Consider the following 22,370-nt stretch of genomic DNA (forward strand, 5'->3'; position numbering starts at 1 on the left):
TATAATTGGCATGACATAGAGTCTAGCAGTTAATCTAGTGATTGGTACTTCAATACGTGATTGGTATTACAATACCCTAGTGATTAATACTTAGGTATCCTATTGTTTGGTACTTCGGTATCCTAATGATGGATACTTTGGTATCTTATCGTGACTCGCACACTTTGCATTCTCATTGGTACTTTGGGCTAGGTGACAAAAAGATTGAAATTGCAGGCGGAAAAAGATTAAACTTGTAAGCTTATAATATATGTTAGTGATGATATGTGATATGTGTAGGAACATTTCTATAGTGAGCCAATGATTACAGGTTTATATTGAACTGAATAAATTAATGTGTTATATTTATGCTTTTACATATTGATGAGATGATACATTTTTAATGGTTGTTTAATTTGTGTTATATTTAAGCTTTGCATATGATGAGATGATACATATTTTTAATGGTTGTTTGTATTGTTATTATTTAAATGTCTCACTAAGTCTATACTTAGTGTGTAATTACTGATGAGTATAGTAAACCAACTTTTCACCATTTAATTATCAAATGTAAATGTGTAATTCTCATTTCTAATAATACTGTATTAATGGAATTCTAACTTCTACAAGTAAAATCAGGGAGAGGGGGAATCCGAAAATTCAACAGATGCTAAAATTTTAACTGAAGATTATTCAAAAACATTCTATGGAGAAATTTTGCCCAAGTCAAGGATGTGGGAAAATGCAAAATTGTGGTTTTTTATCAGTGCCTGCGAGTCAATGCTGCAGCAATTCCACCAGCGATAAGTCCCAAAGCAGTAGCAGTGATGCCAATTCCAATAACACCGTCTGCATGTATATATTCATAATCCATTCAGTCCATGCCCTGTGCTATACTTTAAGCATCAGAATCAGTAAGAGAATTCCAGTTATCACCTTTCGCAATACGATCCTCAACTGCATTTTTAAGGACTAGAGCTTGCCTCCAATCAGGTGCAATCTACAAAAGCAATAATCCATAATTAAACAATAATAAATAAATAATATTAACGTTCATCAATTGATAGAACGATAATCAAAATCAAATCTATGAATCAATGTATGTAGAAAAATTATATGGCAATATAAATAGTCATTTGGGGAGGAAGGAGAAGAAAAATGGGTAGACGCATATGATCATTTCTACAAACTGGGATGATAGGATGAATCTCAAATCACTTCTCTACCTTTGAATAAAATTTATCTTTACACCACTGATCATTAGATTTTTCTTTTAAATGTTTAGCTTGTCGATTTTCATGTTAGTAGTGAGAACCTATTACCCTTGAATGTTACTCTTTTTAAGGATAATTTGAACGGTCAACTTAAAGTTGGTTGATACAAATATAAAAAAATTGATACTAACTAAATCATTGACTTGATTAAAGATTGGCATAGATATTAATATTTTAGATAGCAGACAGTTTTGACTGAGCATGAGACAAGTCTACAAAAATCAGACCAGGTAAGATGCATAACCACTAAGAATTTATTTTTAGATTGAAATGGGTCAAGGAAAAGCAAATAAACCTCCAGACACTGCTCCACAAGTTGTCTACTCCTTGAGAATTCACCAGTTCTGAAATATCCAACAGCTAGAAGGTAAATTTTCTCCCTCTGTTGCAACGGAGAGCTGCTATTGGACAATGATGCTGCAAAGGCAAATATTGTTACTAATTCTATATACCGAAAGTGACATTAAAAACACTGAAGTAATAAAGAGTAAGAACAAATTCAAATTAAAAGAGGATCACCCAGTGACAGAGCTAGGATCAAAGATTGAGGGGGGCTAAATTGTTTTATATCAAAAGAACAAGACTCTATTCAGTATTTAAATCCAAATTTTAGGAGGGGCAAAGATCTTATTTGACTAATATTTAATTAAAAAGGACCTAAAATGCCATTACACCAAAAAATTGGGAGGGGCAGCCCCTTAATAGATTCGTCCTTGGAAACACCAAAGCAAAATTGCTAAGGACCATAAGACTAGCCAGAATGGATGGTCGCAGAAGAACACATCCAATATCTCTACAGAAAGAGTTTATGATTTAATTACTCATAGAAAGGGGGTACTTCTCGAGTTTTTGCATCTAGATACATTGCATAAACATGCATTTTGAAGAAAATTAGCATCGATATGTGACTTATTATTAAAAATACAGTGTAACAAAGCAACCAAAATCAGGCCTAGCAGATAAAAGCATAGCCAAGTCAAGGACCTAGTCACAATAGGTTAACTTGGTAGTATAAAACAGAAATAAACTTCAACAAAGGTAACAATCTACATGTAGTCAAAGCAATTAGAAGGCAATAAGAAAGTAAAGTATGGATACAGAGAGAACACCCATGAAACTTAGGAGCATGAGTACTATTTGACAAATATTTATACTGACAACAGTGAATCACTTTTACTTCGTTACAAAATTACAAACAGGCCCACATACATACTCTGCATTAATATATGAAATATTTATATAGAAAAATCCATAAGATAGGGAAGACAGTATTGATAACCAACCTTCTAGCATGGCTATACCACGCTGCACATCTTCAGCTTGACTAGAATGAACAAGCGCCCATGAAAGTCGCATGATACTTTGGCTCTTCTGTTCCTCTGAATTACCCTTAGCAGCATCAGCAACTTCTCTCTCACACCCCTTCCACCAATACCATAGTTGAAACCAAATGCCAAAACAACAAACAAGAAACAAATGAGTGTCCACGAATTACACAAATCCTCCCATCCAGTTTCTTTTAACTCTGTACTTCAAGCATTGCTACAATTACAAACATTCAGACTTCGGTATCTGAACCGCTAGATGCCTCAAACCCTATCATTTTTTCTCTTCAAATAAGAAAAAAACAATAGATAAAAAGAATTACCTGACACCGAATGACAAATTTATCAAATAAATGAACAATCAAAGAGAATGTTATTGCTGGGAATCCAATTTTAACAGGACAAAAGAAATTAATAAAATAAATGGAAAAACTTGAATGTATACTAACGGCAATGACGTCGCGGTCACACCAAGGAATCTGATCGCCACCACCGAAGAAGGTTCCGATGGATTCAAAGAATTGCCCGATCTTTGCTTCCATGTTTCAATTATCAGTCACAGTTGAATCAAAAAAAATAAAAATAACGGAGGATTCAGTTCGATATTTACGGGTTTTGTTTATTAATTGGAATTTAATTTTATAAATTATTTTTCCCGTCGAGGCAGAACTTAAGGATTAAGAAATTGACTGTTTGGTTATTGGCAGTTGCCATGCCACGTGAAAGTATTTTTTAAGTTTCCTCACTCGAATTTACTCTACAAACTAGCAAAATTTGAGCTTTATTCCCTACGCATGAGCAGAACCAGAAATTTATTAAAGTAGGGTTAAAGTATTTTTTATTTTTCATAAATATAAATTTTTTAATTGAGAAAGATTGGATAAATTTTTATAATATTAATTAATACTTAAAAAATAATGACGGGGACTAAGAGAAGCCTTGACCCCATTATATTCCACCTCTGTCGCCACGTATACTAAAACCTATCACTAATGAATAATATTTATATCAAAACAATAATACTAGTATTAATCATTCAACAATTATTATATTAGTATTAAAAATTATGTTTCAGACAGTTTTAATCATAAAATTGTAGGATTGATTATTGTTGATAGGAAAAAGGGTAGATAAGTGATAGATTCAAAAATATTTTTTAGGGTGGACATACATGTATTAATAATAAAAAAAAATTTGTATGATGTAGGCAAAAATAAAATTTTAAGGTTGAACATTACTAAAATAAACAATTAATATAAAAAAATTCAAATTTTAGAGTGGATAATTGTTGACCCTGAACTACGCGTACCTACGCCACTGGGTTAAATTGAATGTAGATAACTCATAACTTCTAATTTGGATAGAGAGTCTTTACTAGTGAAAAGTTGGTTGCTATGCACTAAAGTTAGAGATTAAATGTACGAAAAGAAAATTGCAGGGAAAAATGCTCAAAAGTGGAGGAAGAAGTATCGAAAGTAATCTATTCTTCTGTTTATCATTGGAGTTTATATACTGACTCTCTTGGCATGTTAATGTCAGGTCTAGGTTATGACTGGTGTATATAGACCAAAAAAGTGTATAAATGTAGCTTCTGGTCAGTGGATCTGATCTTAAAAAATATCATTGGTTTATTAAATATATTGTTGAGGACTATTTAGCCTCCAACGAGTCTATCCAGAAGTGATCTTAGTATATTGACAAGGAGGTTATATTTTTGGAGGTGAACTTGCCTCTATGGAGGTACAACAAATTTATCCCTTGTGATCGAGACAGTGTCATAAAGTGACTTGACACCAAACCTAGATATGACTTTATTCATAATGTTTTATGATTCTCTCTTGAGTTCTATTTTATTTGAAGATTTGTAATCAAACGGACTAAGGTGATTTTACATGCGTTGTGGGTATCTCCTCAATTTAGATCTACATAAGGTGATTGTTTTGATTGCCATCATTTCGACTTGTTTTGGATTTAGGTTATCAATATCGGAGTTGTTTCCCTATTTACAGACACTCTTTGTGGATAACAGAGTCGTGTGAAATTTTATCTGGACTTTTAAGTAATTTTTTATGCTTCATTTAGGTAGGATGTTTGAATTGTTTGCTGCATGGTGAAGGACCCCAATGTTTCTATAAATATGTCCAAATTCGTATTTTGTATTTAGATGAACATTTTATAAATGGATGGGGTTATCCTGGAGCCATCTCCAAATTTGAAGGGCTTTTCAGCGCTTTTGGGAATTGTTTTTACGCTTCTAAGAATAAAGATCAAGTGGATTCCTCTCTGGATCTGTATGTCTTCCCTACGAGGATGCTCAAACTCTTTAATGAGATATGAATTTAAATCGAGTGCATTTGTCTCCTAGTTCGTGTTATTTTCAAGTAGAGGATATATACTTTAAAGAGTTGTAATGGGTAAAATTATCTTCAGTTCTGAGTACATTTCCTAGCAGAAGATTCTCTACGCTTTGGAGGGGTATTTGATCATTTTAGTGAGATTAAATTGTACGAAGATATCTCCATGCCCGCATGCATTTTCCTACGTAGGATTTTTAAACGTTTTAAGGGTATCTTATTTTATTTAAGGAGAGTTTATCTCTTGCCTCGTATTTATTTTCTGTGAGGGATGCATGGAACTTATAAAGTGTTTAAATAGATTCAGGTGATTATGTCCAAGCTAATATGTACTATCATCAAAGGATTTCCGACACTTTTGGGATGTTTCAATTAATTTGAATAGAGTTTTCTCTGATTCTGTATATATTTTCTTACACAGGATCCTCGATCGATACTTAAACAAAAATCACCTCCACATTTTATAGAGGGCGAGAATAATCTTTCTCAACCATAGTGGAGGCATATTTATCCGATTTTGCCGATAAAAATGTTATAGTATATTGCTTATAGGAGGTATATAAGCGTCTTCGACCAATAGAAGAGTCAGAGGCAACTTTGACATCCTTGAGGAGTTTGATTAGTGGGTGGAAACTTCTTCTTGTGGTAAAAGTAATGGAGAGGTATTTGTCCGCTCTTGATATGACAAAAACATCTCTACGTTCATAGTAGTAATTGAGAAATTTCTATTGATGAGCAAATGCATCCAACATTCTTTGGAGGATTCACAAAACTATATCAAAGGTAACTCCTACCCAATATAATACCATTAGTCCTTCGTGTAGCTATCGTTTGAAGAATAAAATTTCAAAAAAGAAATTGCTCTTATAGCATAAATAATAATAATCGATAAAGTAAAAAAATTATCCAGCTTAATAGTCGTACTCAACAAAACAATACATTATAGTTGAATGATCATTTTATAATTTTTAATAATAGGGGGATTCAATAAAATAATATCCTATAATTGGGGACCATTTGGGTACTTTACCCAATAATAATTTGAACACCCAAAGTATTGGGTGGCGAGATAGCATTGGGTAATGCATGTCGACCAAAACAAGGAAACCAAATCAAAGGCACCGTATATGTCTTGCCTTCAACTTTCACCATACCTCCTGTATTTCTTTCCTCCAAAGGGTCAATTGACTGATTACACAAAACCCAAACCCACAACAGTAATTACTTGTTGATTTCAAAGAAAAAAAGGGAAATGGCGATGCCTTTGGGCTTGGCTATAGAGATGGCAAGGATGGTGTGGATAGCTTTAAGTGGGTGGGTTTGTTCTTGCTTGACGATTGCCGATGAAGTCGCCGCCTCTCTCAGAAGTGGTGATATCGGTCCCTTCCATGTTGGCTAATCTCAATTCTTCCTCTCTTTTTTCTTCCAATCAAACCCACATCTCTGGTTAGTTTACTTCCCGATCCCCCAAATCTCACTTTTTTCCCTCATCTTCTTTTTATCTCTTATGTTTATATAAGAAAACAATCAAATAGGATGAAATACTACTTGGGTTTTGGCGTTGTGATGTTATTTTGATTGTAGATTGGCATATTGAAGAGAATTTTGTTTATTTCTTGCCATTTGATCGTTTCTAACTATATGTACTTTTCAAGCATAATTTCTTTTAAGTAAATTATCGGCTCTTCAAATTGTTCTGCTCTTCATAAGTTTTAGGTTCCCATAAATTGTTATGTTTAGTGAATGGGCCCTTATTCAGAATGGGGGGCTTACAAGTTTAATTAATAAAGAAAACCATAGGGGGTATAGGGGATAGGAACTGCTAAGGAATCAGGATTTGGTTGGGAGGAGTCCCTTTCTGTGGCAAATCTTGGATGGTCCTAATGCTAATTTGTTAATTCTGAAACTCACACCGGAGATCTACTTGAAAACTCATTATTGGTGGCTTTCATTTTGCACGGAACCGTGTAAAAAGAGTCCATTTAGAGATACCTAGACAGCTTTTAGTTACTATTTAAAAAAGATTTTTGGCTGATCCTCAGTTTGCTATTTATTACATGTTTAAAGCTTTAGGAAGATAGCCGGATCTGATTTGGAAGATTTTATCTACAATTAACCAGCTGCAAAATTCTAATTTTCTTTTCTTTTCAGATATCTTCTAATTCCATATTTCTTAGCATCAATGGTTTCTCAGTTCTCATCCAAGTTATACAATTGAAGTAATGGTGGATGCACCAAAGCTCTATGTCTGATGCATGAGTTTGGACTTTTGAAGTTAATTGTAATGGGATTCACTGGTTTTCCTTAGGTTCAAACACCTATACATTGATTTATAGAGAACTTTTTTACTTGGAAAAAAGGTAAAACATATGATCATGGACCTAACTAGAGCATTTTTTTTATTGGTGGATTGTTCCATATCTGCCAACTTAACTATATTGATTGTATGTATGCAAACTATGTAATAACTACTGGATTTTTTAAAGGTGACACTTGTCTGGCCTTCATAGTTGAAATTTCCATACTGCCGTGTTGTTTAATCATTGGGGTTGAAGGATTCTTGTAAATTCCTAAACTAAAGGAAATGAAATGAAAGAGTAAAAATGCATATATTTGACAGTTTAGATCAGATTGGTGGTATGGTTTGAGGAGTCTTGGTTCTGCAGAGTTGCAACACCCTGGTGCTTGAAAAGGTTTCTTATTGTGGATTCCTTCACAAGGAAGTTTGGTGATGAGAATCTTCTCATTTCCTGGTTTTCATTCTTGATTGTAAGTTGTAACTTCTTGTGACAGCTTTGGTTGAGAACTAATAATATACAAACCAGTACATGTAGCTTGCTAGGAAGCTTTACTTGACCAAGTACATGTGGAACCATTGGATTAGGAGTATAGATGCTTGATTTAAGATTTTTGGTGCAATTGAAAGTTTAATTTAAGATATATTCTATTTTAGTCTATAGTTTGAAGGTTGTTTTGTGATTTTTGGTCCCTTAAGGTCTTAGTCGATGAATTTGAGAAAGACTTGGAAGAGGTAGATGTGCTAAGTATGGTTCCAGGAAGTGTTAACAGATTTATAGAGATGATTAGTGTTCCCTATGTTGACATCTAATGACATGCAAAATTGATTATGTACATGTTTCATGGATCAAGAATTAATAAATGTTTGTATGCATGCTTAGATATTTAATTTGCAAATGTGATAAAACCTTATTATTTATTATCATTGCTATGATTGAACACTGTTTCACCCTTCTGAACTGCAGCTCTAGAAGGCTTGTAATGGGCTTTATGGCTTCGGCATAGGGTGTGTTGGTTTTTGTACTTAATATTTCCTGCTTTATTTTTATTGTTGTTTCCTTTTGGCTTATTGCTGTTTTGTGGATGACAGCTGTTAATTAATTTTTAGGGATAAATACCAAATATGCCATTTTGAGCCAATATTCAATGACATTACTTTCATTTGGTTCAATATACAAACTAAAGAACTTTTTGATGGAATATGCCTTAGAACCCTAAAAAACCACTAATAAGTATTATGATTTGAAAAAATGGTCAGAAAAGGAAAAAGTAAAATGTTGAGATGGAGAGCCATTTTCTTTTTATTTTCCATTTTTCTCTCCCTCTTTTTCCTCTCTGTTTTCTCCTCCTCAGCAGCTGCTGGAACCTCTGCTGGCACCAATCCAATGTTCAACCTCCAAGGCCTTGAGAAATTTAGCCTGTGTTGATCAGGGCTCTATGATCCAGATTGGCACTAGGTGGCATGAGATCTGGCCATATTGGCACCATTTGTTACAAGGGAAAAAGAGTGTTAAAAGAGGTACGAAGAATACAGAAGTTAATAGGAGGAAGAAGAAGATAAAATACTGAAAAAAGTGAAGGAAATAATATGATTACCAAGGTATCCATTTTCTTATTCCTAGGAAAGAGAAGGTAAAAGGAATAAGAAAACGATAAAATACTTGAAACTTTGTTGCAAGCTATGCTAAATGCTGAAAAGATTTAAACATCTATAATGAGCCATTTGTAGAAACCAGTAACTTTAACTGAGATGACTCCTTTACAATCGAAACTACTCTTGTTGCGGTAATGCAAGTTGGGGTTAGTCAATTTGTATAACATGTCCAAATGGGGCTTTCATCATACATTGGTAATAGTATTTGCTTCATGTTATACGTCTATCCTCGTCTAAAAGATATATTTCTATTTCTATGTTTTGCAGGATGAACCTAAAAGAAGAATTAGGAGGAGCATGGGGATTGAAAGGCAAAAACCAGTTTTAATTTCATTCATTGGTGTGGCATGCAAAACTTGGTTATTGGTTTATTTAAATTCCAGTACACTGATAACTGATAAGACTACTGGAGGTATGAACAACATACTTTGTACAGAGAACTTTTCTTCAGATTTGTGGAATTAATGGAAGGCACACTCGTATCTTAAATGATCAATCTTACTGGTTTATCTGAACATTACTCATTTTATACTAATGTGTTTAGATGACGAGAGTATGTCGATTTGTGTTATGATGTTGATCCAAATACCAATAGTCTGATTCTGATATTTCTTATGCAACTGTATATGAAGACTGTAGGTATATGCATGAGTATTCCTATGAACAATCCTACGGGTTGCTTTAGTCATATTATCTAGCGTCAATGACTTGTGTGGGTTTCGAGCTTGTAGCCATTTTGTCCAAGGTTTGAACTCATGCCCCCAATGTGATTTGTTTGGGAAAGTCTGAAAAACAACAAACCTAATTTAAGGTTAAGGTTAAGGTTAAAAACGGAGAAAATAGACGTCACCAAAAATGTTTTAAAAAATATAATATTTTCGGTTGTGTCATTTTCTTCGTTTCTTAGCCTTAAATTATTAGGTTGTACAGTATAACTACCTGAGTTGTATTGTTATCACCAAATAGCGTTTTCCTGGCAGTGCTTTGTACATGTATGTTCGTCAAGCTCGTTGTAGTTAAAAATCTCAAAAATTGCACTCCTGAAAATCAGAAATAAATGTCATAGGAAACTATATTTTAATTATTTATTCTATCATCAACACATATTATTTTAGATATGAGTTTATTTATTTCTTGTAACTCTTGAATTTTATTTTATTTTTATCAAACTGAATCAATTGAAAAAATAGTAATAAACTTATTAAGATGGTCATTTATTTGTTTTTATACTAATTTTTATATATTTTCTTTAAAATTTTAAATATTATTTTATAAAATTTCAATTTTAATAATTTAAACACATGTTTATATTTTTTTACTATTCTATTAATTTTTAAATATTTTTAGTATTACAATGTTTTTTTCGTGTAAAAGAATATGATAATTGACATCAGGTTCTTTTTTCTAAATATTGGACAAAAACATAAAAGTTTTGAGGGCTAAAATAGGAAAAAAATGTTTAAGAGTTAATTTGTTTTTGACATAATGGTAAAATAAGAAAATAAAAGTAATCATTTTGACTCTTATTCTTTTGATTCAAAATGAAATTTCAGGTGTTAATCTGCTAAAAAAAATAGTACTATAGGGTTTCTTTTGTCATTATGTTTTTTTTTTGTCTTTAAAAAAGTTTCAGGGTGAAAATATATATTTAGGCTAAAATTAATGCTTATATATCAAATTGGTCCTATAATAGTTCTTAAAACTCAATTAAGCCTTTAATATGAATCATAGATCAAATAAGCTTCTCTAATCATCATTACACACATTAAATCGTTAGATTTGTAACGTGAAAACACCTACTTGGCTGAAATTTATTTTTTTTAAAATATTTTGAATTATAAATCACTTTTAATTATGATGAAGATATTAAAAAATTACAACAAACTCTAAATTTTCAAAAAAAATCTAAAAGTTATTATTTTTAATTTGAGAACATTAAAATAATTAGATGTGGAATTGAATTTTTTTATGTGAAAGCGAATAATTTGAACTGTTTAACAATGTAATATATAATAAAGTTATTATATAAATAGTCCCCTAAAGTGTGCTTTATATTGAATTTAGGTACTTCAAGTATTTTTTTTTATTAAGAATCATCCTTTAATCTTACTATCATTTTTATTTTTCATTCCATCCGTTAAATTATGATATGAAAAGCAAATAAGACCATATGATTAGGGAAAAAGTGCCAGGATAATGTGGGTGGGGAAGTTTTTTTCCAGGATAATGTGGTTCCCACATTATTTCCCCATCTAGGGTGTTTTCTACATTACAAGCCTAAAGACTCCAGGAAATCTTGGCGTCTTCACGTAAAATGAAACTCTCTGGGATAACTTGGCATCTTCAAGCAAGTTGGCCATGCAAAAGACTCTGTGATTACTGGACATCTTCAGTGTAGGGTAGTAGGTTGCCTCAGACTGCGAAACAGGTAAGTATTAATGGAAATATTAATATTCATTATTAACCGAGTAGGTTGGTGGTTATTGGTTGAACGAAAAATTGTAATAAATATTGGGTATTTTATAAAATGGGGTGTTTTGGTTGAGAATTGAGGAGTAAAGTAGTGGTGAGGAAGGAGAGAAGAGGCAAAATCTAGAGAAGAATTGAAATAGTAAGCATCCGAGAAGAATAGTAGAGAAAATTTTGAACGAAATTTTCTTCTAATCTATAATCTGTAAGTATTATTCGAATAAAATTTTATTCGTATTAGAATAAAATATCTCTATTTCGGAAAGGTTTTTAAAATATTGTTTTTAATATATTGTTGCAGGTAAAAAATAAGTGATTAAGAAATTCGAGAAAGTTTTTTAATAACATCAAGTTGTCAAAAGAATAGTAGAGAAAATTTTGAACAAAATTTTCTTTCAATCTATAATCTGTAAGTATTATTGGAATAAATTTTACTCGTATTCGAATAATATATCTCTATTTCGGAAAAGTTATTAAAATATTATTTTTAATATGTTGTTGCATGTAAAAAAGAAGTGAGTAAGAAATTTGAAAAGGTTTTTTTATAACATCAACTTGTCGGAAGAAACTTTCAAGTAAGTGTAAAAATATATTATTTAAAGTATTTTACGATTTATTGTTAGTTACATATTGACTTAGTAAATATCATTTTACGATTTATTGTTATGTAAATATCATTATTGATTTAATATTTGTAGTAGAAATTTTAAGATAATTAGATGAACATATTTGATTTAGTATTTGTAGTAGGAAAATAATATTTATTATAATGACGAAATAATATTCATTATAATGACAAAAAATAACGGCAACATTAATTATCTATTAATAACCCGAGTAGGTGGTGGTTGGTGATTATTAATTATCCATTAATAACCCTAGTAGGTTGGTGGTTGGTTGTTGAACGAGAAAGTATAATGAATTAGGGAGTAATAAATTCGAAGTAATAATAAGTAGTTATAAAAAATCCAAAGTAATAAATTTAATCATTATTATAATGTAATCATAGTATTTAAGCCGAACATATTTGATTTAGTATTTTTAGTAGAAAAATAAAATTTATTATAATGAGCAAAAATAATTGCACCAATAATGATGCGATAATAACCCGGGTAGGTTGGTGGTTATTAATTATTCATTAATAACCCAGATAGGTTGATGATTGGTGGTTATTAATTCTCCATTAATAATATGGGTATGTTGGTGGTTATTAATCATCCATTAATGCCTCGGGTAGGTTGGTGGTTGAACTGGAAAGTATAATGAATTAAGGAGTAATAAATTCGAAGTAATAATAAGTATTTATAAAAAAAATCCGAAGTAATAAATTTAATCATTATTATAATGTAATAATAATATTTAAGTATTATTTTTTTAAAATATTGTTAATATATTTACATATATAATAAAAAATATTGTTAATATATTTACATTTCTTAATAATTTAATAATATTTATTATAATTTTGTAAATAATTTATTTTCATTATAATTGTAAATGTAATTTATTCTAAATGTCTATATTTTTACGTGTAGAGAAAATGAGCAACAAATTTTCCACGATTACCCATTACAATGGACATATTATGGAAAATGAAGTTGGAGTTATTTTTCAGTCTGAAACACCTATAAATATGATGTTTAAAAGGGACATCACATTTGTAGAAATGAAAGAGATGATAAAAAGGAAAATCCGAGCTACAGTTGATGGTTTGAGATACAGGTTTATGGTATGTCCCAATCCGGTCAGGTATGCTGCAATACCACTTCAAGATGATGATGATATTATAACTATGATTGAATTACATGAATCAACAAATATTCCAATTATTGAGTTATTTGTTGAGGTGTGTAATATATCTGATGTGCCTGGGTCATCAAGAAATGCAGTTTGAACTTCATCTCAAATGGCTTTCGAAAGTCAGTTTGATAACCTGACATATAGGTCGATAAACAGCTTCATGGTGATTTTGGAAGTACAAATGAAGTTGGTGGAACACCTGGAGCCGTAGAGTATGATGCTAAAAACCGTTGGGAAGAAATACTTGATTATTCCAGTGAAGATAAAGAAACTGAGGAACCCCTTTTGGCTGAGGACGATGATATATTCGATAGTGATGAAGCTGATATCAATGTTGATGAATATCCAACACTGTTTCAACCTACCACTCACATGTAGGAGATATATTATGATGCAATGATGGCACATGAATTCCAGAAGATGCCACATTTAACTTCAGGCTACATGACTGAATCGTCCGATAACTCTGCTGAATTATCAGTTGAGAATCAATACAGAGGAAAAAAAGAAGCTATTCTGGCGATTAAAAAGTATTGCATAAAAGGCCATGTTGATTGCAAGGTTGCAGAGTCCAACCAGAAAACTCTGTACGCAAAGTGTGTTAAATATGGGCCCGAGTGTAAGTGGCTGAATAGAATGTCAAAAATGCAAAGGCAAGATACTAGGGTCATCGCAAGGTACAATGGTCCACACACATGTTAAAACTCTATCGAACAAGACCACCGACTACTGAACTCCAATGTAATATGTCAATATATGAAGGTGTTGGTTGAACAAAATCCAAGGATCCCTTGCTCGGTGTTAACTGCATCTATTCAAGACCAGTTCATATACAATTTAAAATAAAAACCCGTTTGGCATGCGAATGAGAAGGCAATGAGGTTGATATATGGTGATTGGGATACATCATACAATGAGTTACCTGATTTGTTACAAGCTATGAAACAATTCATACCTGGAATCATCATGAAATCTCAGACCATGCCTGTATACAATCGAGAAGGTCAACTTCTTCAAGGGAAGAGAATATTCCATAGACTCTTCTTGGCATTCAAGTCATGCATAGAAGGTTTTCCATTTTACAAACGTATGGTCCAAGTAGATGGTACGTGGTTATACGGTCAATACAAACATATATTATTGATAGCAATTGCGCAGGATGGTCATCGAAATATCATCCCAATTGCATTCTCCATCGTTGAAGGAGAGACGGCAGAGGCTTGGGATTTCTTTTTGACTAATCTACGTAAGTATGTCATCCGAGAAGATAAAGTTTCCTTGACATTTGATTGAGGAACATGCATTTTGGCAGCAATTGAACGACCGGAAAGTCGTTGGACACCTCCACACGCATATCCCATATATTGTATCTGTCATATTGTATCTGTCATATTGGTAAGAATTATATTTTCAATATTTGCATTCGTAGGGAGATAGTCAGCATGGGTAAATTTTATTTTCAATATTTGTACCCATTTATGTGTTTGTTATAAATTGATGTTAACACAATATATATTTTGAAATAGGGTATGAACTACGCCAACCAAATTTTGACAAGAGATTGGAGGATTTGAAGGTCACAGATGAGCGCGTTTGGAAGTGGGCGTCGAAAATCGAGCGGGAAAAGTGGTCGCAAGCATACGATGGTGGTCGCTAATAAGAACACATAACAACAAACCTTGCTGAGGCCATTAATCCATTACTAAAAGGTACACGCCATCTCCCAATAGCGAGTGTGGTGAAAGAGACATACTTTAGGTTGGCTAAAGTTTGGTCTGGTAAAGGGAAAGAGATCGAGTGTATGATAAATCGAGGTAAAATCTGGGCTCCAACAGTGGTAGAAGCAATGGAAGCAAATGAGCGATTGGAAACCTCAATGTTTTGTTCATGACTTCGATTGAATTAGACATACTTTTGTTGTCATTGCATGCATACGTCGCAATGAATGAGCAAAATGAGAAACATTTACAGTTAATTTACGACAAAGATGGTGTGATTGTGGCCGCTTTCATGCATGGAGATATACATGTGCTCATGCAGTCGTTGTATGTATGCATACTGGAATCAATTCATACACTTACGTTGATGAGTGCTTTCACCTACAGAGGATATTAAATATATACAGCCATGAGTTCAGACCAATCTCAAATGAATCGTATTGGCTGAAACGACATCATGATGAATTATTGTCGAATCCACTGCTTCGTAGAAGTCTAACGGGTCGATCTGAATATACTCGTATTCATACCACTATGGATATCCATATTAGATAGAAATGTCAACCGAAGAGGTGTGGATTTGTAGAGGTGAAGGTCATTCAAAAAGAAATTGTAATGCCCCAAAAATTTAATTAAGGACTTTATTAAAATGATTTAAAATTTGAGAATCTATTTGATTAATTAATAAAGATGAGAATGAGTTGGGAATAATAGTTTAAACTAAATTGTAGTAATAGAGGATTAAAAGGGCATTTTGGTTATTTGGAATAAAATGAATTTAAAATTCATTTTATATAGTATATTAAAGTAAAGAAATAAAGGGAAAAGGGATCAAGCAAGGTCAACTCTTCTCTTCTTCCTCTTTCACGTAAGAAGCTCTCATCCTTTGCTAAAGGTGAGGTTTCAATTTGATGGTTTATCCTTTCATTTTAGGTTGGTTGTTGAAGCTTTAAGTATGATAGAAGCTTAAGGAATGATTAGATGAGATTAAAACTATAAAATAAGGGAAATAATGGGGATTATAGAAGTGGGTTTTGAAATATATGTTAATATATGAGTGTTTATTGATGTTTATTGGTAGAATTGACTTGTTAAAGAGGTAAATAAGAGATTAGAAGCATTGGATGGGAAAAAGAACATGTTAGAAAAAGAGGTGTGATTTTTAGATTTACATGTTCTTGGAAGAGGTTAGATGTTATAAGTAGCTTATTGAAGGAAAATTAGTGGGATTAAGGAAATAAGAGTTTGGTAGTATTGTGGAAGGTAATCATAACGAAATTTGATCCCAATTGTGTAATAATTGGGCTGAAAACTAGGAAATCTGGGCAAGGGTATCAGTACTGATAGAACAGTACCGATACTATATGCTAAAATGGGATGAATCAGCTAAGTGTATAGATACTGATTCAATCAGTATCGATACCGATGAGGAAGCATTGATACCGAAGGGAATGTATCAATACCATTTTAAAATAGAATACAAAAATGGTATCAATACCATAATAGGGTATCGATATCATAGTATGATAGTATCGATACCATGGTAAGGGTATCAATACTGAGGAGCCATAAATTTTAAATTAAGATGATATTGTTGAAGAAAAGTTATTAATAGGTGCTTTTGAGTAATGTTTAAGTGCAATTGTTAGGAAATATACTAGCAATTGATATTGTACATGTATTTAATGGATATTGAATAGATCGAAATCAAACTCCCGAGTCAAGTGAAGCAAAAGGCAAAGGCCAAGTTCCGGAGTAATCAGCTTTACATATTGGATACCAAAGCGCAAGCTAGGTGAGTACTTTATTGTAATTATGCAAGATGAAGAACATTCAAATTAGAATGCTTTAAATTTATATATGTTTTATAATATTGATTATGTTATCTTTATATGTATGAAAAGAATAATGAATGAGTTTTAGCGTATTAACTGCTCTAAATCGAATCCATAATTAAAATGCATTAAATAATGCATTAAGGCATGAAAGGATGCCATAATTAAAATGCATGAAATGATGCATTAAGGCATGAAAGGATGCATTAAGGCATTAAAGAATGTCATAATTAAAATGCATGAAAGAATGCCATAATTAAAATGCATGAAAGGATGCATTAAGGTATGAAAGAATGACATAATTAAAATGCATAAATGGATGTGTTAATCTGTGAAAAGAGACATAACTGAAATTAATAAGCTAAAGAAAAGTATGTTGGGCATACTAAAGATGATTATGAGGATAATATGACCAAGGTTTGATTATAATACGAATGACTTAACTAATTCCTATGAATGATACGACTTAGTTTGAAGTCAAATAATCATGATATACTTATATATACTTTAATGTTCTTTACAATATTATATCTTACTAAGCAAATGCTTAACGTGTGTTGTTTCTCACGCATAGGTAAAAGCAAAGATTAACTGAGTAAGGAGTGCTTTTGTAGCCGTGGTGATCATCAACTAAGGTGGACTCATCCGTGACACCAAGACAATCTAGTTTATTTTGGAAAAACTTAGTTGGTATGTAATCACAATATTAAAATGATTTTAACTTTAATTAAGTAAAATTTATATTAGTTTACAATCAATGTTTTTTTTATATTAAAATGGCATGTCTTCATAAAAAGAAAGAAAAAATATTTTCGGGTTTTCAAAAAAAGAACTATTTTATGAGTAATGTGATATCTATATCTCGTGTACGTAAAGGTATATGGGAGATGAGTGTTACATTTATTGGTATCAGAGCTACAGGTTTAGCCATTTCTCAGTCGAAACCCGATTTAGTTTTAAAGGAGATTACATGCTATAAAGTTTGTCAATGTTACTGGCATGGTGTCATTTTAGCGAAATTGATGACACTCCTTACTAATTGAAATGTCATTATTATGTATATTATTATAGATGTTTGAATCTTTGAATTCACAAAGAACTAGGGGACAATAGATGTAAGAAGGAACTGATAGTGAGAGCTATGAGGTAAATAGTGAACAACCTATCCCCTCTGAAAATGCTAGTGCACTTGTACCTCAAGGGATTCCGGTGCCTGAGTTTGGAACTTTCATGCAAGCCCTTGACACCATACTGACTCGGTTTCAACCTCCCCCTACTCCTCCAACACCGAGAATGTTAATCCCAAAAGAGCTAAAGAGCTTAGGAGCTTCAGAGTTTCGGGGAGAAGAGAGAGAGGGTCCCATGGAGGCTATGTTATGTTAATGCTCGAGAGTCTTCAATGCACGGATATAAAAAAGTTGGGAGGAGTTGTATCTTTACTTAAAGGATTAGCTCGAGTATGATGGTCAAATACTACAATGTATACACCACCGGAGCAAGTGATCTTGTAATTTTTCATGGAGGAATTCAAGAACAAGTACGTGGGTGAACAATTCAAAAGGGCAATGTTACTAAAGTTCCTTAATCTAAAGCAAGGTGATCAAGCTGTACATGAATTCAAGGCTGATTACAACAAGTTAAATCGTTTTACCACTGAAGTCGTTCCAAATGACAAGGCAAGATGTGATTGGTTCATTGAGGATTTGAGGCCAAAGTTGAAAGAGATGATGTTGACCTTGAACTTGCTGAGTCTACAATAAGTCATAAACAGAGCTAAAACTATTAAAAGAGCTTAGGAAGAGATGGTAGATGCAGAGCAGAGTATTCAGATGGGGAAAAGAGTAGGAATGCCTTCTACTCCCCATCATGTTAAAAGAGGCCAGGGCTCGAATTCCAAATATACGAATAAAGATAGTTTTACATAAACTTCATAGAAAAATAGACAATTTTAGTCTTTTACTGCTAGCTCGGGTAGAGCAGCAGGGGATAGAATTCCATGTCAAGCATGTGGTAAATTGCACAGTAGAGCATGCAGACTTCTCAGTGGAGCTTGTTTCCAATGTAGCGAGACTGGTCACTTAGCTTGAAACTATCCTAATAAATCTGGGGACAATTCGGCGCAATATGAAATATTAATGGCAGCCTCATATAGAAGCAGAGGAAGGGGTAGATCCAGGGTACAAACGGATTCAGTGCAGAAAAAAGAGACTCGAGGAGTAGCTAGAATTTACAATATTAAGACTAATGAGGATCGAGATGACCCTAAAATTTTAACAGGTATTTTTCATCATTTTAATGAGCATGTATTGGTTTTAGTTGATCCTGGTTCTACACACTTATACATTAGTACCAAATTGGTTAAAATTAGGGGAATCCCTTTAAAACCAATTGTGAGATAATAGCGGTAAACCCCATGGGTCACAGTACTAGAGTCACTATAATATATAGAAAATGCCCTATAAAGATGCAAGAGATTATGTTTCCAAAACACTTGATGGAGTTACCCTTCGATGAATTTGAAATTATTTTAGGAATGGATTGGTTGTCTTCACATTATGGATGGGTTGATTGTCATAAGAAACATTTGTTTTTAAAGGATGTTGAAGGTTCAGAAATCGTAGTGATCGGTGAAAAATGAAATCACTATCAAATGTGATATCAACCATGACTACTAGAAAGATGATGTCAAAGGGATTTATAGCTTTTCTAGCCAATGTGATATATACTCGAATTTCGGAAGTTAAAGTAAATGATATTGCCACAGTTAGAAATTTCTGGATGTTTTTCCTGAGGAGTTACTGGGATTACCTCCAGATCGTGAGGTAGAGTTCAGGATTGAGATTTTCCCGGGTACCGAACCTGTTTATATGGCTCCATATAGAATGCCTGTGACTGAATTGCAAGAATTAAAAGTCCAACTGCAAGAATTACTCGATAAGGGATTTGTAAGACCTAGTGTTTCTCCTTGGGGAGAACTTATGTTGTTCGTGAAAAGAATGACAGGTCTATGCAATTATGTATCGATTACCATCAGTTAAATAAAGTCATATCAAAGAACAAGTACCATCTTCCAAATTTTGATGATTTGTTCGATCAATTGAAAGGAGAAAAAGTGTTTTCTAAGATAGATCTACGGTCAGGGTACCATCAATTAAAGATTAAAGAGGATGATATCTCAAAGACAACTTTTCGGACTCGATATGGGCACTATGAATTTGTAGTGATGCCATTTGGTTTGACTAATGCACCGACGATATTCATGGACTTGATGAACCGAGTATTCAAACCGTATCTGGATCAATTCGTGGTGATATTTATAAATGATATCTTGGTATATTCCAAGTCAAGAGAAGAACATGATGCCCATCTTTGAGTAGTTCTTCAGACACTCAGTGAGAAGAAGTTGTATACCAAATTTTCAAAGTGCGAATTTTGGTTAGCCGAAGTTGCTTTCCTGGGTCATATAGTCTCTACAGAAGTTATAAAGTAGATCCAAGCTATAATGGATTGATAATCTTTAAAGAATGTTTTTGAGGTTTAGAGTTTCTTGGGACTTGCTAGTTATAATAGACGGTTTGTGAAGAACTTCTCAATGTTAGCTTTGCAGCTAACTAAATTGTTAAGAAAGGATATGTCATTTATCTGGACAGAGAAATATCAAGAAAGCTTTAAAAAGCTCAAGAGGATAGTAATAGAGACCCTTGTACGTGTACAACCTGAGTCGGGAAAAGACTATGTTGTATTTATTGATGTATCCAAAATGGTTGATGCAAGATGGAAAGGTTGTGGCTTATGCTTCAAGACAGTTAAAGAATCATGAGAAAAATTATCCGACGCACTATTTAGAATTGGCAGCAGTTGTGTTTGCATTGAAAATATGGCATCATTATTTGTATGGTGAGTGGTGCCATATTTATACATATCACAATAGTCTAAAGTATTTATTGACTCAGAAAGAATTGAACTTGAGTAAAAGAAGATGGATTGAGCTTCTAAAGGATTATGATAAAATTATCGATTATCATCCAGGAAAGGCAAATGTGGTAGCAGATGCATTAAGTCGAAAGATTTTTTCCTCTTTACAGACCTTGGATATGCATATGTCATTAAAGAAAGATGGTGCCTTAATTGCTGAGCTTAAGTTAAAGTCAATGTTTTTAGATCGAATTAAAGAGTTACAAAATCAAAATGAGAAATGCTTGGCGAGGATGACATAAGTTGAAAAGAATGAGACCAAAGACTTCGAAATAAGAGTGGATGGATGTCTATACCAAAAGGGAAGACTTTGCATTCCCGACGATGATGATTTGAGGAAGGATATTATTTGTGAGGCTCTTTGTGAGGCACATTATAGCCCTTTGACTATGCACCCAGGCGGAAATAAGATGTATCAAGACTTGAAGAGTCGTTATTGATCGCCTGGCATGAAAAGAACTGTAACAAAGTTTGTTGCCAAATGTTTGACATGTCACCAAGTGAAAGCTGAATATCAAGTGCCATCTGGGTTATTGCAGCCAATAACCATTCCTGAGTGGAAATGGGAGTGGGTTACAATAATTTTCGTTTCGGGCTACCTTTTTATCGGGTAAAAAGGACTCGATATGGGTAATAGTAGATAGATTGACCAAGATAACTCATTTTATCCCAGTTCGAATGGATTACACGTTGGACAAGCTTGCGGAGTGGCATATAAAAGACATAGATAGACTACATGGAGTACCAATATCAATAGTGTATGACCGAGATCCAAGGTTTACTTCAATATTCTGGGAGTATTTACATGAGTCATTGCATACTCGATTGAACTTCAGTACAACGTTTCATCCGTAAACATATAGGCAGTCGGAGCGAGTTATTTAGATACTAGAGGTTATGCTAAGGGTATGTGTGATTGAGTTTACGAGATCATGGGAAAGGTATATGCCTTTAGCGAAATTTGCATATAACAATAGTTATCAATTGAGTATTAAGATTTCCCCGTATGAAGCTTTGTATGAGAGGAAATGCAGAACACCATTAAATTGGTTTAAATTAAAAGATCGGACCTGGTCGGCCCGTTTGATGAAAGATATAGAGGATAAAGTGAAAATTATCTAGAACAATCTAAAGATAGCCTCATGTCATTAGAAATCCTATGCAGATTTAAAAAGAGAAGAAGTAGAATACGAAGAGGGAGACACAGTATTTTTGAAAGTATCGCCTTGGAAAAAGGTATTACGTTTTCGGTGAAAAGGAAAGATGAGTCTGATATTCATTGGACCATTTGAGATATTAAAAAGGGTTGGACCCGTAGCTTATCAATTAGCTTTTCCTCCAGATAAGGACAAGATACACAATGTTTTTCATGTATCGATGCTTAGAAGGTACAGATCAAATCCCTCTCATGTTATCACACCTAAAGAAATAGAAATTCGATCAGATTTAACTTATGATGAGGAACCAGTGTAGATCTTGGCTAAGGAAACCAAGGAATTGCGTAACAAAAGGATTACATTGGTTAAAGTACTTTGGTAGAATCAAAAGGTAGAAGAGGTTACTTTGGAAAGAGTGGAGGATATGAAAAAGAAGTTTCCACATTTATTCGTTCCAGGTACATCTTTAAATTCGAGGATGAATTTCCTTAAGGGGGAGAATTGTAATGCCCCAAAAATTTAATTAAGGACT

General features: G+C 33.0%; 2 protein-coding genes across 5 annotated transcripts; one reads left to right on the forward strand and one right to left on the reverse strand.

Moving 5' to 3' along the window:
* Positions 1–706: 706 nt before the first annotated feature.
* Positions 707–3,163, reverse strand: LOC120208037 (mitochondrial fission 1 protein A-like). Its single transcript, XM_039207408.1, has 5 exons — positions 3,028–3,163; positions 2,537–2,675; positions 1,549–1,670; positions 916–979; positions 707–828 (listed from the first exon to the last, which is right to left on the reverse strand). Exons 1-5 carry the CDS (start codon positions 3,118–3,120, stop codon positions 743–745), a joined length of 504 nt encoding a protein of 167 aa, XP_039063339.1. The 5' UTR covers positions 3,121–3,163; the 3' UTR covers positions 707–742.
* Positions 3,164–6,073: 2,910 nt separating this feature from the next.
* LOC120208038 lies at positions 6,074–9,551 on the forward strand. Of its 4 annotated transcripts, none has more exons than XR_005524262.1 (3): positions 6,075–6,378; positions 8,196–8,749; positions 9,152–9,551. XR_005524262.1 is itself a non-coding variant. In XM_039207410.1 (2 exons), the coding sequence occupies exon 1, from the start codon at positions 6,185–6,187 to the stop codon at positions 6,329–6,331; it is 147 nt and encodes a 48-aa protein (XP_039063341.1). In that variant the 5' UTR covers positions 6,074–6,184; the 3' UTR covers positions 6,332–6,378; positions 7,084–7,684. The 4 variants fall into 4 exon arrangements, 2 of the variants coding, with proteins under 2 accessions (XP_039063341.1, XP_039063340.1); XR_005524263.1 differs by having other exon boundaries at positions 8,196–8,236; XM_039207410.1 differs by lacking the exons at positions 8,196–8,749; positions 9,152–9,551 and adding an exon at positions 7,084–7,684 and having other exon boundaries at positions 6,074–6,378.
* The last annotated feature ends 12,819 nt before the right edge of the window (positions 9,552–22,370 follow it).

The sequence above is a fragment of the Hibiscus syriacus genome, unplaced genomic scaffold (assembly GCF_006381635.1).
Source record: "Hibiscus syriacus cultivar Baekdansim isolate YM2019G1 unplaced genomic scaffold, ASM638163v2 tig00015825_pilon, whole genome shotgun sequence".
Lineage (NCBI taxonomy): Eukaryota > Viridiplantae > Streptophyta > Magnoliopsida > Malvales > Malvaceae > Hibiscus > Hibiscus syriacus.